At 45.0% G+C, this 16,045-nt stretch overlaps 1 protein-coding gene across 1 annotated transcript in view; it reads left to right on the forward strand.

Annotated features, from left to right (window-relative positions):
* Positions 1-16,045, forward strand: part of LOC149434529 (pyruvate dehydrogenase protein X component, mitochondrial-like) — a 137,710-nt gene that overhangs the window by 20,598 nt on the left and 101,067 nt on the right. The window contains exon 2 of the mRNA XM_089663681.1: positions 15,899-15,982. Coding sequence (XP_089519807.1) covers positions 15,899-15,982 — 84 coding nt within the window. The remainder of the gene's footprint in view (positions 1-15,898; positions 15,983-16,045) is intronic.

The following is a 16,045-nucleotide window of genomic DNA, read 5'->3' on the forward strand; positions in this document are numbered from 1 at the left end:
GGTTGTTATGGAGATGGCCATTAAATCAGACCTTCTATATTACTTGAATGGTCTGCTTTAACAGCTGTCTAATGGGAATGCAGGTTGTATTTAAAATAGACCTGGTGTCAGATATGTTTTTGCATTCACAGTAGCCTAGGCTCACAAGAAAGGATTAAATGAGGCTGGCTGTCATTCAGCTGAAGGTGGGTTGCAGTGGAGGGCATTGTTGGCGTGCAGAGGGGGTATGAAGTGCCAGAAAAAAATTTTTTTCAACACTGAGGTGCATATTTATACAACAGTAAGTACCGGTATGTCTTTCTCAAAACAAACGGTTAGGGAACTGATCACTGCCATTTAAAACACATGAAAAACATGTTTAAAGGGGCGCTGGAAATGAGCAAACGTTTGTGTAGTCAGTTGAAGGCAAACCTCAAACAGGCTTAATAGCTCCCATGACGCAGCTCTCACACAGCAAGGCTTCCCCAATGGGTACCCATCAAAAATCCAAACCTTGCAAATACAGAAAGGAGCACCAGACCAAAGAATGGATGGTCCAACTATGACAGTTTAATTCCTGTTCTAATATAGGTCTATGTGTTCAATGTTTTTCTTTAAGACCATTCCCGTTTTTTCCTATATTGAGTCCTGATGACAGTGGAGTGGTTTGGCCCCCAAAACACACACGTGTTTTTTTTTAATATGTCCTATTTACCAATAATTAAAATTTACTGTTTGACTTTTTTAACCTGTTCAGATTCATTGCTTTATAAATAAACCAACAAAGGTGGGGGGAAAGATTTAAAATAAATATCTCTGGAATTCTGCTTTAATTGGTTTTCACATCAACAGCTCATCCTTAGGCTGGTAGTAAACTTAAAGTAAGTGGGGAAAGAAAAAAAAAAAAAATCACCTCCCGCAAGGTAATGTCCTATTGTGCAGGTGAGTATCACAGATTAGCACATTTATGAAAGACTTGCCTTGAAACGAAGCCTTCCAGTGTAGTGATGTAATAGCTGACTGGGCTTCCATCTTCACCCGATCTTCCTTTTGGGTTCACGGGCTGTGGCCGCTTGATTGCTGGAGTTGCGATGATGTCACTAACATTTATAGGTAAAGTTCATCCAGGGAATATCCGATTGCCTCTCGGGGGATCAGGAAGTAATTTGTTTCCCTGCAGGAGCAAATTGGATCATGTTTTGCTGAGATTTTTTGCCTTCCTCTGGATCAACTGTGGGTATAGGATTATAACTTTTTTTTTTTTTTTTTAATGGTTGAACTGGATGGACTTTTGTCTTTTTTTCAGCCAGACTGACTACGTCACTCCCACGCATGCACGCTGGAGTCTTGGCTGAGGCACAGAGCTCTGAAGGAACAGCACCGGTATGCCGTTCCTTCAGAGCACATGCTCCGGTGATGTCAGCTGCTGCAGGGACACTGAATCTCTCCTAAATGGTGCATGTTTAGGAGAGGTTCCTTGTATCTACAGGTAAGCTTTATTAGAAGTGTCCAGTGGGACTCTGTACGTTACTCTGGTGGCCTGATGTCACCTTTTCTGCCTTTGCTCCCAATTATTAACAACCCTCTTTTCCCACCGGGTTTAGATCACCCAGGGGTGTTTTCTTGGTGGGTGACTAATGGTTTTTTGCAGGTGCGACACTTTTTGATTTTTCGGTCCTTTCCCACCTGGAACTCTCTTCGGGAATCCCGGAATATTCCCCCAGCGGAATCGTTTCGATATCTTCAATTGCGACACTGGCTGCTCTCGCTGAGGGGCACTTCTGCTTTCCCGTACCAGAAATCTGCCTTTGAACAGCTTTGCCATTGGCGTCCGGGCGCTCCGGGCCTTATATCCCTTCTTTATGCAGCTCTGAACAGACGCTCGTCGCATACTTCTCTTTCATATGTTGTTCAGTGGGAGCGCGACCTGGGAGTGGCTGTGGATCCGGAGGACTGGAATAAGGCCTGGTCACTCATAGCTAAATGCTCATTTAATACGACCACACTGGAGGCAGCCTATAAGGTATTGTTTCGGTGGTATTGGGTTCCGGTTAGGTTGGCCCGGGCTAACCCTGCCTGTAGTGATCAATGTTTTCGGGATTGTGGCTATCATGGAGATGTATTGCATCTCATGCCCGAGACTGTTTTGCCGGGATGCTCTGTATGTTTTGCTTCATTGTCCCATACCGGGCCTCTTTGCTCACCAGCAGAAGTTGGCTTCCTATCTGTTTTTATCGGCCACTAGAACAATTGCTCAGGCCTGGAAGAGTCCGTTTTTCCCTCTTCAGGGTGTGTGGGATTGTATGACCACTATGATGCTCAATGAACAGATGTCAAGTATCCGCAACGACTCCCAACGTAAATTTTTGAAAATATGGGAGCCGTGGTTGCAATATGCCTTTCCCTCACTCCCCCCGGCTAGTCTGGGGATGTAATGGCATTCGGTATTGGCGCTCTTGGACCCCTGCTCTTTGCCCCCCCCCCCCCTTTTTTTTTTTTTTTTTTTTTCTTTTTCCTCTTTCTTCCTTTTTCTCTCTCTCTCTGTTTTTGGTGTGACTGGACAGCTGCATTTAGTTGTTATAGTCAGTTACATTAATGTTTTGTAACTTATGTGCCATTGATAGCCCCTGCGTGGGCATACCTTTTGCCCTGTTGGCGTCAGAGCACTGTTTTTCCTTTTTTTTTATTTTGCATTTTTTTTATCTGTGCAATTGATAGCCCCTGCGTGGGCGTGTTTTATTGCCTCCGTTTTATACGGTTTAAAAAATTAATAAAACCATTGAAATAGTGTCCAGTGGGAGTTTACTCCCACTTAACAATACCCCTGGAATTCTTTCTTAAGCCTGGGTTCACGTATGTGTGGTGGGGATGCGGTGAGATTTTTATGGCCGGATGTCATGCGATTTTGTTCAAACCATACACGTGCGATTCTAATGAATTCTTAAAGTGTATCAGGTTGTAAATCACACCCGCAGTGCACTGAAAATTACACAGGACCCTTTTCAATAGCACACTTTGGCCAGACCGCATATATGTGAACTGCAAACATAGACAACTATGTTATTTGAGATGTTGTGATTCAGTGCAATCTGAAATGCATTAGCAATCACAGATGTGTAAACCAGGGGTTTAAAACGGTAGTAAACTGCCCAAAAAAAACGAAATAATGCGCCCCCCCCCCCCGCAGGTTTAGGGCATAATTTACTAGTATGCACTGTATACTAGTACATTATGACAGACTTGCCTGCACATGGAGCCCTCCAGCGGCGCGCTGTCATGACTCCCATGAGCCGCCATCTTCACCCAGTCTTCCATCCGGGTTTGCGTGCTCCAGAAGTATGAATGGCCGGAGCCACGATTATATCGCTCCCATGCATGCGCGTGGGAGACCTTGGCTGCGTCACGGAGCTCTGAAGGTCCGGTGCGCTGTGCCACCCCTTCAGGTCGCATACGCCTGTGACTTCACTGGATGCATGCTATATGAAGATCTCCTAGATGGTGCATGTTTAGGAGATATTCACTGTACATACAATTAAGTCCTATTATTGGCTTACCTGTAGGTACAACCTACAAAGATTCTCTTGCAGAAATCTCAGTATTTATAGTCCTTGTATTGAGGAGGTTAACTGATTCACAAAAAGCCAGAGTAGTCATCCTCATTGATACTACCTGGCAGCCTTTATGTGGCCGAGTCTCTGCTTCCCCCTCATTCACAGACTGCCGATTCACCTTGACAGAGTGTAAAACTGCATTCAGCATCATCACCGGCTGCCCGTATCTCCACCCGACATGTTCAGCCACTCATTCAATACAAGCTGCCAGCAGAGAACATTTCCTGCTCGCTGATAACAGCCTATGGCAGCTCCTTGTTTTAGAAACACCGTTCGCTTCTGCTTTAAATAACCAAATAAATAAAAGCGAAGGTTATGTAATCCGCTGCAATCAGCCCAGGTTAAAATTCCAGTCTTACATCTTCTTTTTATTTATTTTGCTAGCTTTGTTTTTGCCTTCTGAAGATTGATATTGTCGCTTTTGCAGCCACTGTGTTTTATATTGTGTGAATTTTCAGAGTGAAGTTTTTTTTTGCCTGTACATATGCCTTGCTGCTTATACAACGTGATATTTCAGCACACATTTCACACTCTAAACAGTAACACAGTGAGGTTGATTTACTAAAGCTGGAGAGTGCAAAATCTGGTGCAGCTCTACATAAAAACTAATCCGCTTCGAGGTGTTTTTTTTTTTTTTTTTTTGGTCAAGACTTAGTGTTACTAAACCCAGGACCCTGCATTCACTATATCTGGTCTCCCCGGACCCTGCATTCACTATATCCGGTCTCCCCGGACCCTGCATTCACTATATCCGGTCTCCCCGGACCCCGCATTCACTATATCCGGTCTCCCCGGACCCCGCATTCACTATATCCGGTCTCCCCGGACCCCGCATTCACTATATCCGGTCTCCCCGGACCCCGCATTCACTATATCCGGTCTCCCCGGACCCCGCATTCACTATATCCGGTCTCCCCGGACCCCGCATTCACTATATCCGGTCTCCCCGGACCCCGCATTCACTATATCCGGTCTCCCCGGACCCCGCATTCACTATATCCGGTCTCCCCGGACCCCGCATTCACTATATCCGGTCTCCCCGGACCCCGCATTCACTATATCCGGTCTCCCCGGACCCCGCATTCACTATATCCGGTCTCCCCGGACCCCGCATTCACTATATCCGGTCTCCCCGGACCCCGCATTCACTATATCTGGTCTCCCCGGACCCCGCATTCACTATATCCGGTCTCCCCGGACCCCGCATTCACTATATCCGGTCTCCCCGGACCCCGCATTCACTATATCCGGTCTCCCCGGACCCCGCATTCACTATATCCGGTCTCCCCGGACCCCGCATTCACTATATCCGGTCTCCCCGGACCCCGCATTCACTATATCCGGTCTCCCCGGACCCCGCATTCACTATATCCGGTCTCCCCGGACCCCGCATGCACTATATCCGGTCTCCCCGGACCCCGCATGCACTATATCCGGTCTCCCCGGACCCCGCATGCACTATATCTGGTCTCCCACAGTACACACAACATGGAAATGCAAGCATTTTAGTAATACAAACTGCTAAATACCTTTTCACGATTGCAGTCTTGTGACCTCTATCAGTGTTCAGCCAAGCACTGGTTAAAGCTTGTAGGAGGAGTTTTCTTTCTGGTCTAGGAGGATGGAAAAGCCCTGGCCTCTGTCTGGACAGTGCTGATTGGCCCTGTGCTGATCACATGCACTCTCCCAAGAAAAAAAAATACACACTAAACTGAGCATGTGCCGGTTCAGTCTGTCTTATCAGGAGATAAGACGTGGACTTTTGAACAAGTGGTGGAGCAGAGAAGTCAGGATCAAATGGCCTTGTTACATAGTGCAGAGGATTAACCCCTTAGGTTCCACAGTGAGTATAACAAGCGTGCTTTACTGCATCTACAGACTGATTGTACTGTTGTGGGTTTAGTAACACTTTAATGTTAGAAGCTGGTTGGCGGCCATGCACAGCTTGCGCTCTCCAGTCTCAGTGAATGAACCCCAGTGTTAAATAGCCCCAAGCCCTGTTCACATCTGTTGTTTGGGATCTCAGGCAGAATCACTGCAGTAGTGGGAAAACACGCCACGCCTGTTCAGGTGCCATTCATTTTTAAACCACCTAAACTTTGTGCTGTTTTGTCGCAATTGTTGTGCGATAACAATCACAGCAATCACAGAAAACTAGTAGCCAATCAGCTTCTAACTTCAGCTTCTTAAATTATAGTGTTCCTAAACCCACAACAGTAAATCAGTCTGTAGATGCATAAAGCATGCTTGTTATATTTAGTGTGGAATCTAAGGGGTTAAGCCTCTGCATTGTGTAAAAAAATCTGTTTGATCCTGTCTTCTCTAATCCTCCCCTTCTATTGTTCCCGATCCATCTGCTGATGGTACAGAGCTCTAGTAGTTACTCTGTACATGCTCAGTTTAGTGTGTATTGCTAGTGCAGTTTTTTTGTTTCTTTGGGAGGGTGCATGTGATCAGCACAGGGCCAATCAGCACTATCCAGACAGAGGGTCACAGGATTTGCATCCTCCTAGAGCAGAAAGAAAACTCCTACAAGCTTTAACCAGTGCTCAGCCAGACACAGAAGTCACAAGACTGCTCTAACTGCTGATGAAAAATGGCATTTGGCAGTTTATATTTACTAAAATAATTGCATTTCCATGTTGTGTGTACTGTGGGAGACCAGATATAGTGAATGCAGGGTCCGGGGAGAGCAGATATAGTGAATGCAAAGGTCCAGGGAGACCAGATATAGTGAATGCAGGGTCCGGGGAGACCGGATATAGTTAATGCGGGTCCGGGGAGAGCGGAGATAGTGATTGCGGGGTCCGGGGAGAGCGGACATGGTGATTGCGGGGTCCGGGGAGAGCGGACATGGTGAATGCGGGGTCCGGGGAGAGCGGACATGGTGAATGCGGGGTCCGGGGAGAGCGGACATGGTGAATGCGGGGTCCGGGGAGAGCGGACATGGTGAATGCGGGGTTCGGGGAGAGCGGACATGGTGAATGCGGGGTCCGGGGAGAGCGGACATGGTGAATGCCGTATCTTTGGGTTTAGTAACGCTGAAGTGCAGTGGAGAAAAAGTGAGGTCACTAATCTGGGTTTGGGACAAAAGAAAGGGTATACATAATCGGAGGGTCTTTGACAGGTAGGACAGTTCACATACATTTTTTTGAACTTTGCGGTTTGCAGGGAGGTCAACTATAACCTCTTACCCTAAGGCAGGCCATAGATGGTGCATTTTTCTTTCCTGCTACCCTCTCTCTATTCCCCCATTAACACAGTCAGTGTTGATGGGGGAATCCCTCCCGCGGATCTATTGTGTTCTCCCCTATGTACCAATATAGCACTAATGTACTTGGTAAACTGCACATAAAATGCATGCTTTGCCTTGCATTTCAGAAGTGTGCTGCACCAAAAATCAGGGTAAAAAAAGAACCGCACTCCACTCTTAAAAAAAAAAAATAATAATTAAAAAAAAAAACCATTCTGGAGCCTCTTTGGGGCCATTGTTGCGTGTAGGGCAGCCCATTCCAGTGGATGAGCTGCCCTATGCGTGACAAGTGAAAATGCTCCAAAACGCACACGGGTATGCGAGTTCCTGCTACGCAGAGATGTGAATGGGGCTCGACAGGTTTTTGGTGCAGCGCATTTCTGAAATGCAAGGCTAAGGGTCCATTTTCTGTGCAGTCTGCCAAGTACATGAATGCTATATTGGTACATAGGGGAGCTGGAATTTAGAAAAAGAAAAAAGGTGAACAAAAGTGAACTGATCCTTTAAGCCTGAAAGGGCAGCAATAACCTCCTCACACGCATTAATATGAGACCTCTTGGCCTGGGCATTCAGTGCATCATAAAGGTTTTAGTAAAAAGCCTCTTTGCAGATTTGATAAGATAATGAAAGACCTCAAAATGAGCGAAGCTTTGCTGTAATCGATTTGATATAACCTCCCCATTTGTGTCACCCTCCGCAGTCATTTAAGCAGGGATTAGTGTCGAAATTCTGGTGAAGTTTAACCTCAAGTTGACTCCAATACTTTTCATTGCAAATCGCTTGAAATTTCACAGAAGGCAAATGCATTCAATTGTTCTGCAGACATTTTTGTGGGACAGCAATGTGTGTTTGTAGAGGAGAGGATGGTCCACCCTTCATGCTGGAGTCAGTTCAGGCTTCATACTCTAGCTGCCACCATTTTAACAGTACACTCCATAGAAATCTTGTCAAATGACCATATCGGTTTTATTTTTTTTTTCACTGTATTATTTATTTCAGGTACTTATATAGTGCTGTCAATTTACGCAGCACTTTACATATATATTGTACATTCACATCAGTCCCTAACCCTCAAGGGGCGTACAATCTAAGGTCCCGAACGCAAATTCATACATACACATACTAGGGCCAAATTAGACAGGAGCCAATCAACCTACCTGCATGTCTTTGGAGTGTGGGAGGAAACCAGAGTACCCAGAGGAAACCCGCACAGGGATAAAATACAAACTCCATGTAGGTGGTGCTGTGGTAGGGTCGTTGGTTCGAAACCCAACCACAGCACCAGCTGCCTGGAGTTTGCACGTTCTCCGTGCCAAAAAAAGCACTGGAATGCACATGTCCCTATTTAAATTGAAGAAAAAGAAAGAGGGGAAAAAAATTAACTGGAATGCATAAAAAACGCACTGGAACGCGCCAAAAACACATCAAACATGCGCATGCAAAAAACGCATCTGCACTGCGGTTCTATAGCGTGAACTGGCCCTTACACCTTCCTGTTATACTGCCAGCTACAGGAGACTCGGACATTGGCTTCCACATGACAGCACTTGGGTCGTTGGTTCGAAACCCAATCATCTAAAGGTTTGAGTTTGTAATTGTAAATCTAATTTCTTTTATTTCTCTTACTGGATTAGTGAATATTACGGGTTGGGATTCAAACAAACGACCCAAGTGCTGTCATGTGGAAGCCAATACTATAGAACCGCAGTGCAGATGCGTTTTTTGCATGCGCATGTTTGATGTGTTTTTGGCGCATCCCAGTGTGTTTTTTATGCATTCCAGTTCATTTTTTTCCCCTCTCTTTTTCTTCAATTTAAATAGGGACATGTGCATTCCAGTGCTTTTTTTTGGCACAGGGAGAACATGCAAACTCCAGGCAGGTGGTGCTGTGGTTGGGATTTAAACCAACGTCCTTAGTGCTGCCAGGTGGAAGTGCTAACCATTGAGCCCCTGTGCTGCCCGTTCTTGTTGCTTCTAAGAGCCAACCTTCACATAGCAGTTAGTTTAGGCTTTGGTCCTGGCGTTCCTACCCCATAGCTGTCACTACCAAGAAAAGGGTAACCCCCTTCACCCCCCTGGCGGTATTCCCGAGTGTAGCTCGGGGTAAAGTTTCAGTACCAAAAGCGGTAACCCCGAGCTACACTCGGGCTTACCATGCAGCGCTGCTCTGGGATCTGTTCTTCTCTTACCTTGTCCTGCGCTCCCGCGATGTCCCTCCTGCAGTGTCCCCTGTAATGTCCTCCGGCCGATGCCGGCATCTGTCATCTGGGTTCTGTTCCCTGCGACGTCGGGACGTACGGGTGATGGAACGGCGGGAAATTTGAAAATGACAAAAAGTGACATTCAATAAATACACTAAAATCACATAGTATAACATTCCTGTATCAAACCATTTCACATACATTTTGTCCCGAGTGCTTTGTCCTGCGCCCTGCCTGCATCTTTACTGTTCTTTCTGCCTGGAAACTGAGAAACGTCCATGGTGTCCAAAAAGTGTCCCTTTTAGGTCAAAAGCGGTTTAGACCGGCTAGAGAACAGCGATAGTAAATCAGAACCACTTGCAGAATTGAGTGATAATGATTCGTGGGGGAAATTCATCATCAGACACTGAAAACGATTCTGCGACTTTGCTCAGTGATGTGCGAACTTGGCGCTATATTTCACATTTCAGTGTTTTTGGTTTGATTACATTATTGAATTAAATTTATTATTATTATATTATTTTTTAATGATTATTTATTAAATTATAATTTATGATTTCGTGTTTCAAATTTTATCATACCCGGGATGTTTACTAGACTCTTGTTCGGACAGATTTCAGTGAGTTATTCCTAAAAATTACAGGCCTATAATAAAAAAAAATACATATTTCTATGCAAAAAAATTTACCACTTTGAGCACAGAAATATGGACATAATCAGACCGCTAGGGAGGTTAAAAAAGCTTTTATAAAGGTCCCATGATTACTTGTATGCAGCTCTCGTCACCCCCGTAGGACAATAGCATACAACAACTGTGCCCGTCGGTCATGTACAGTATGTTAGGAATGCCTATTACCACATCGGCAAAATCTGCTTCACATGAAATAGCTGAAACGGAAAGGTCTGACATGATTTTCTCTTAGGCGGCCAGCTAATTTCTAGGCTGTACAGATGGTGATTTATATAAGGGCTCTGGATCAGTTTGTGGACAGAACTTTTTTTTCCTGGTCCAGATAGAAGCAGAGGTCACACCGTGTAGCTGCTCTCTTGTGCTGGCATGTGCCTGTCTTTGGAAATCTTGTGCTTTTGACCTGCTAAGACTAGTTACATGTAATCTCCCTAATCCAATTACATGGTTTCTCCTGAGCAGGTGTAACACTTGGCACACTTTTCTGCAGTCCAGTGGAGAGGAGAGCCGCTGTGCAAGGGAGCGTCGGACAATAGTGCAATCTGGCATGAGATGACACGCCTGAGACAGCACGCCAGCGGTGCTTTGTGGACTGTTCACTTTTACAGATCACATATTCTTATGTATTATGTTGCTTCCTGAACTGAAAACTGCTGTATCCAGAGAGTTTATTTGCTTTTGCCCTTGTTCACACTGGATGCGACTTGGCATGCGACTTGCAAATTGCATGCCAAGTCGCACCCTATTGTCCGCAATTGGAGCGGTCACATCGGTGCGGTTACAGCTTGGTCGGAGCTGCATCGATTCTAAAGTAATACATGCGCTACTTTTGGTGTGATTTGCATAGATATCTGTGTCAGATGTCTTGCAAATCGCACCTGAAATCGGCGGGTCCCCTGACTTTGAATTCGTGCGACTTCGCTGTAAGTCGCAGGATTTCAAAGTCGGGCTTGAAGTGAACGGAGGGTAAATGTCATTTAGGTTACTGACTGTAAACTTAATGGACTAACTGTGAAGAAAAAAAAACCACCTCACAAACTGCTGCCAATTAGCAGTTCTTTCTCTAATATTAGGCTCAGGAGACCTGTTAGAAACCATAATATGCTGTGTGAAGGAAGGCTAAGGAATACTATTTTATTGTAAAAATTCCATTTTTATTATAGCAAAATAATTTATTTATTTTTTTTTTTTTAAATCTTGGTGCTTCTACTCCACTGGTCTGCATTTTTGCTGAAATGTGAGTACATCCAGGTTGCCATCCTTAAACCTTTTTTTTTTTTTTCTTTAAAGAAAAAAAAAAAAGGATCACATGACAAATTGTTCCCAAATATCGCATGGAAAATGACAATTCACTAGGCATGCAGTATTTACTTCAAAAAGCAAAAATGCTCAGTAAATGCCACATAAAACAACCTTAAACTGTTACTAAACCCACAACGGTAAAATCAGTCTGTATATGCAGTAAAGCATGCTTGTTATACTCATGTTGGATCCTGTCTTCTCTGATCCTCCCCTTCTACTGTCCCCCAATCCATCTGCTGATAGAGCAGAGCCTTGGGGGCAAGCTGCACATGCTCCGTTTGGTGTGTATTGCTAGAGTTTTTTTTTTTTTCTCTTTGGGAGGATGCATGTGATGAACATAGGGTCAATCAGCACCGTCCAGCAGACAGAGGGCCAGGGCTCCTGCAGCCTCAGCACAAACAGGGGAGAATGAAAGCTCCTCCTACAAGCTTTAACCAGTACTCTGCTGGATACTGATAGAAGTCAAGACTGCTCTAACTGCTGATGAAAAAATGTATAATCAGTTTATATTTACTAAAATAATTGCATTTCCAAGTTCTAGTGAATGCAGGGCCTGGGGTTTAGTAACACTTTAAAGTCAGTTCACTAAAATAAATACATGCATTAAATAAGTATTGGATCAGGCATGGGATAAAGAATGTTTACACTTCGGCTGGTTGTCAATAGCTGGTTAACACCTTTCTGCCCGGCCTATAGCAGATTGACAGCTGGGTGGGACACTCCTTGTTGTGACTGGGCGTCATATGACATCCTTCAAAACAAGCCACTCAACGCGGCCGCACGATCTGTCCCCCACAGCTGATGACGTATCACTACACCGGCCCGTTGCCAGTGTCGTGACCGCTGTGACCAATCACAGCAGATTACATGTCAATTGTATACAATGGATGGCTACCTGTCATGCCATCCATTTTTTACAGTTGTTAACTGTGATTGGTCAAAGCAGTCACATGATACAGACAGGGCCAATCACAGCCCATCTGTATCGTGATGAGCTTTACCCAATCACAAAAGACTGAATGAATCCATTTCATTCAGTAACAATGGTTGCAAATATCAATGAAATACATTGGTATTAGCAATCATAATGTGTTTAAAAAAAAAAAAAAAAAATCTTGATCACTTGCCCAGAGTAGTTCGTTGTTACTATGGTAACATTGTATTGCTTTGGTCACAGTGTGTTGGAAAAAAAATAGTAAAAAAATAATAGAAAAATTTGAGAAAAATACAAATTAAATTATTTTTATTTTTTAAATACTGTCACCAGTAAGTTTCTCTGATCACCGCCACACCAGTTATTTAATAATGCTGTACTGGACTGGTGACAATATGTTTAAAAAAAGTGTTTTTTTTTTTTTTTTCTTTCTACGTTTAAAAAAATTACAACCTCCAAAAAACTCACCATACCTCTCACTAAATACCTTGAACTCTCTAGTTTCCAAAAGTGGGTGATTTGTGGGGTATTTGTACTATCCTGGCATTTTTGGGCCTCGAGAAATGATGGTCCGTCAGTACATCAGGATTGATCAATTGTCAGATATATATACCTTGGTTTGTGTACTCTATAACTTTCCTACAGACTAAATAATATACACTAATTAGGGCTATTTTCACCAAGAAATGTAGCAGAATACATTTTGACCTAAATTTATAAAGAAATTTTATTTATTTGCAAAATTTTATAACCGAAATGAAGAAAAACGCCTTTTTTTTTTTTTTAAAGTTTGGTTCTTTTTTGTTTTATTTAGAAAAAAAAATAAAAAAAACTCAGTGGTAAATACCACCAAAAGAAAGCTCTATTTGTGTGAAAAAAATGATAAAAATTTCATATGGGTACAGTCTGCATGACCGCGCAATTGTCATTTAAAGTGCAACAGCGCTGAGAGCTGAAAATTAGCCTGGGCACAAATGGGGTAGAAGTGCCCGGTATTGAAGTGGTAAAGGACCTGGCAACCACTGGCATCCTCAGCAACCAGTGAATGACTGTTTGTTAACGTGTTACTAAACCCACAACAGTAAAATCAGTCTGTAGATGCAGTAAAGCATGCTTGTTCTACTCACTGTGGAACCTAAGGGGTTAATCCTCTGCACTGTGTAAAAAGGCTGATCCTTTCTTCTCTGCCCCCTTGTTGAAATGACCACCTGATACAGACAGATGCACATGCTCAGTTTGGTGTGTATTGCTAGAGAGTTTTTTTTTTTTTTTTTTTTTTATTATCTTGAGAGAGTGCATGTGATCAGCACAGGGCCAATCAGCGATGTCCATACAGAGGGTCAGGGGTTTCACATCCTCCTAGAGCAGAAATAAAACTCCTCTTACAAGCTTTAGTGCTCTGCTGAAGTCAGAAGACTGCTCTAACTGCTGATGAAAAATGGTATTTAGCCGTTTATATTTACTAACATAATTTGCATTTCCATGTTTCCAGTTACAGTGAATGCGGGGTCCGGGGAGACCGGACATAGTGAATGCGGGGTCCGGGGAGACCGGACATAGTGAATGCGGGGTCCGGGGAGACCGGACATAGTGAATGCGGGGTCCGGGGAGACCGGACATAGTGAATGCGGGGTCCGGGGAGACCGGACATAGTGAATGCGGGGTCCGGGGAGACCGGACATAGTGAATGCGGGGTCCGGGGAGACCGGACATAGTGAATGCGGGGTCCGGGGAGACCGGACATAGTGAATGCGGGGTCCGGGGGGACCGGACATAGTGAATGCGGGGTCCGGGGGGACCGGACATAGTGAATGCGGGGTCCGGGGAGACCGGACATAGTGAATGCGGGGTCCGGGGAGACCGGACATAGTGAATGCGGGGTCCGGGGAGACCGGACATAGTGAATGCGGGGTCCGGGGAGACCGGACATAGTGAATGCGGGGTCCGGGGAGACCGGACATAGTGAATGCGGGGTCCGGGGAGACCGGACATAGTGAATGCGGGGTCCGGGGGGACCGGACATAGTGAATGCGGGGTCCGGGGGGACCGGACATAGTGAATGCGGGGTCCGGGGGGACCGGACATAGTGAATGCGGGGTCCGGGGGACCGGACATAGTGAATGCGGGGTCCGGGGGGACCGGACATAGTGAATGCGGGGTCCGGGGGGACCGGACATAGTGAATGCGGGGTCCGGGGGGACCGGACATAGTGAATGCGGGGTCCGGGGAGACCGGACATAGTGAATGCGGGGTCCGGGGAGACCGGACATAGTGAATGCGGGGTCCGGGGAGACCGGACATAGTGAATGCGGGGTCCGGGGAGACCGGACATAGTGAATGCGGGGTCCGGGGAGACCGGACATAGTGAATGCGGGGTCCGGGGAGACCGGACATAGTGAATGCGGGGTCCGGGGAGACCGGACATAGTGAATGCGGGGTCCGGGGGGACCGGACATAGTGAATGCGGGGTCCGGGGGGACCGGACATAGTGAATGCAAGGGCCTGGGTTTAGTAACCCTTTAAGGAGCCACTACCCGCTAGGGTTACCAACTCTGTAAAGCACCCCGTCCTCCCATGTTGAAGTCTGGTATTGTTCAGGAGGTAGGGGGATCACTCGCTGCCCCCCCCTCTTTCTGTTCTGGTGGGCTGCATGCAAGATAAGGGTCTGGTGTGGATTTTAGGGGGGGGGTTGGGGCACGCCATTTTTTTTATTTTTTTTTTTAGAATTGTGGCATGGTGTCCCCCACATGCCGGCTCCTTAAAAACCAGCTAGGATGTTGCATTAAAACGCTGCATGTTTTCACTACTAAAATACCACATCACTTTAAGCAATCACACATGGTATTTTAGTAAAAGTTTGAAAAATGTTATGAAGTATTTTCCTGCTGATTTTAAAGCCGTAAATACCTCTGTCTGGGGGTGGAACCTCATGAATCCTAATTAAGAAAGTTAGAGCGTTTTTAAATACACAATAATCTAAAAAAAATTTTGTTGGTTGAAACCCTTGTCTTTCCTGTAGGAAATGCTGCTTCTATTTCCAAACCGTGCTGCTTACACAATCAAAAGCCTAGGCATTAATACGTATGTGTTTGTGTATTGAATCATTATTCAGTCTGAGGCAACAAAGTTGTAAAGCTGCTAAAAAGAGAACACTGCTGAATTAGAAACTGATTTTGGAATCGGTGCACGTGGGGCCAGAACTTTATAGCCCCTTCACCGAGCATCTTGATAAATGAGACTCAGTGGGGGAGATTTACTAAGGCTAGGTTCACACCTATGCAGGTTGGGTTTGAGCTGTTTCTGCATTGCGTTGCATTTTTGCTGCACTTTTGCCTAGTTTTGTGGGGGGGTGTTTAATTTTTTTCAACATTTTTTCTTGTTGCTAGGCAGATTTAAAATGCGGCAAAAACGCAATACATGCTTTTCTGCAGCGTTTCAATTAAAATCTATGTACCCAAAAACGCAATTTTTTTCGTTCAAAAAAGTCCCTGACCCTTTCCGAAAAACCGCACCGGGTCAAAACGCGGAGATGTGAACGTGTCCCATTGGAAATCATGTTAAATGAACTGTACTGCGCTTCTGCAAAACGCTGCAGAAAACGCTTAGGTGTGAATTTAGGGTAAAACTGGAGCACTCAGAATCGGGTGCAGCTGTGAATGGTAGACAATCGGCTTATACCTTCAGCTCGTTCAATTAAAGTTTGTCAATAAAACCTGGAAGCTGATTGGATTCTATGCAGAGCTGCACCAGATTTTGCACTCTCCAGCTTTAGTAAATAACCCCCAGTGTGTCTGTATACTGCAACATATCTCATGAATGTATTCCCTTTAATATGGCCGTTCTGTCAGACCATTTTTTGTCCGCTTTATGATTTGCCCCTTAGGTAAACAACCCAAATGGTGTGTGTGATTCCATCTATTTCTCTTTCAGGGGCGCCATCTGTTCAGGTCTTAATGCCAGCGCTGTCTCCTACTATGGAGGAAGGAAACATTGTGAAGTGGTTGAAGAAGGAAGGTGGGTAGCTGGCTGCAAAACATCAAGTTATTTGTACAGCACATAAAAACTGATTAGTAGTGT

The sequence above is a fragment of the Staurois parvus genome, unplaced genomic scaffold, assembly GCF_062004578.1.
Source record: "Staurois parvus isolate SC_StPar_1 unplaced genomic scaffold, SC_StPar_1.0 ptg001746l, whole genome shotgun sequence".
NCBI classification, from domain to species: domain Eukaryota; kingdom Metazoa; phylum Chordata; class Amphibia; order Anura; family Ranidae; genus Staurois; species Staurois parvus.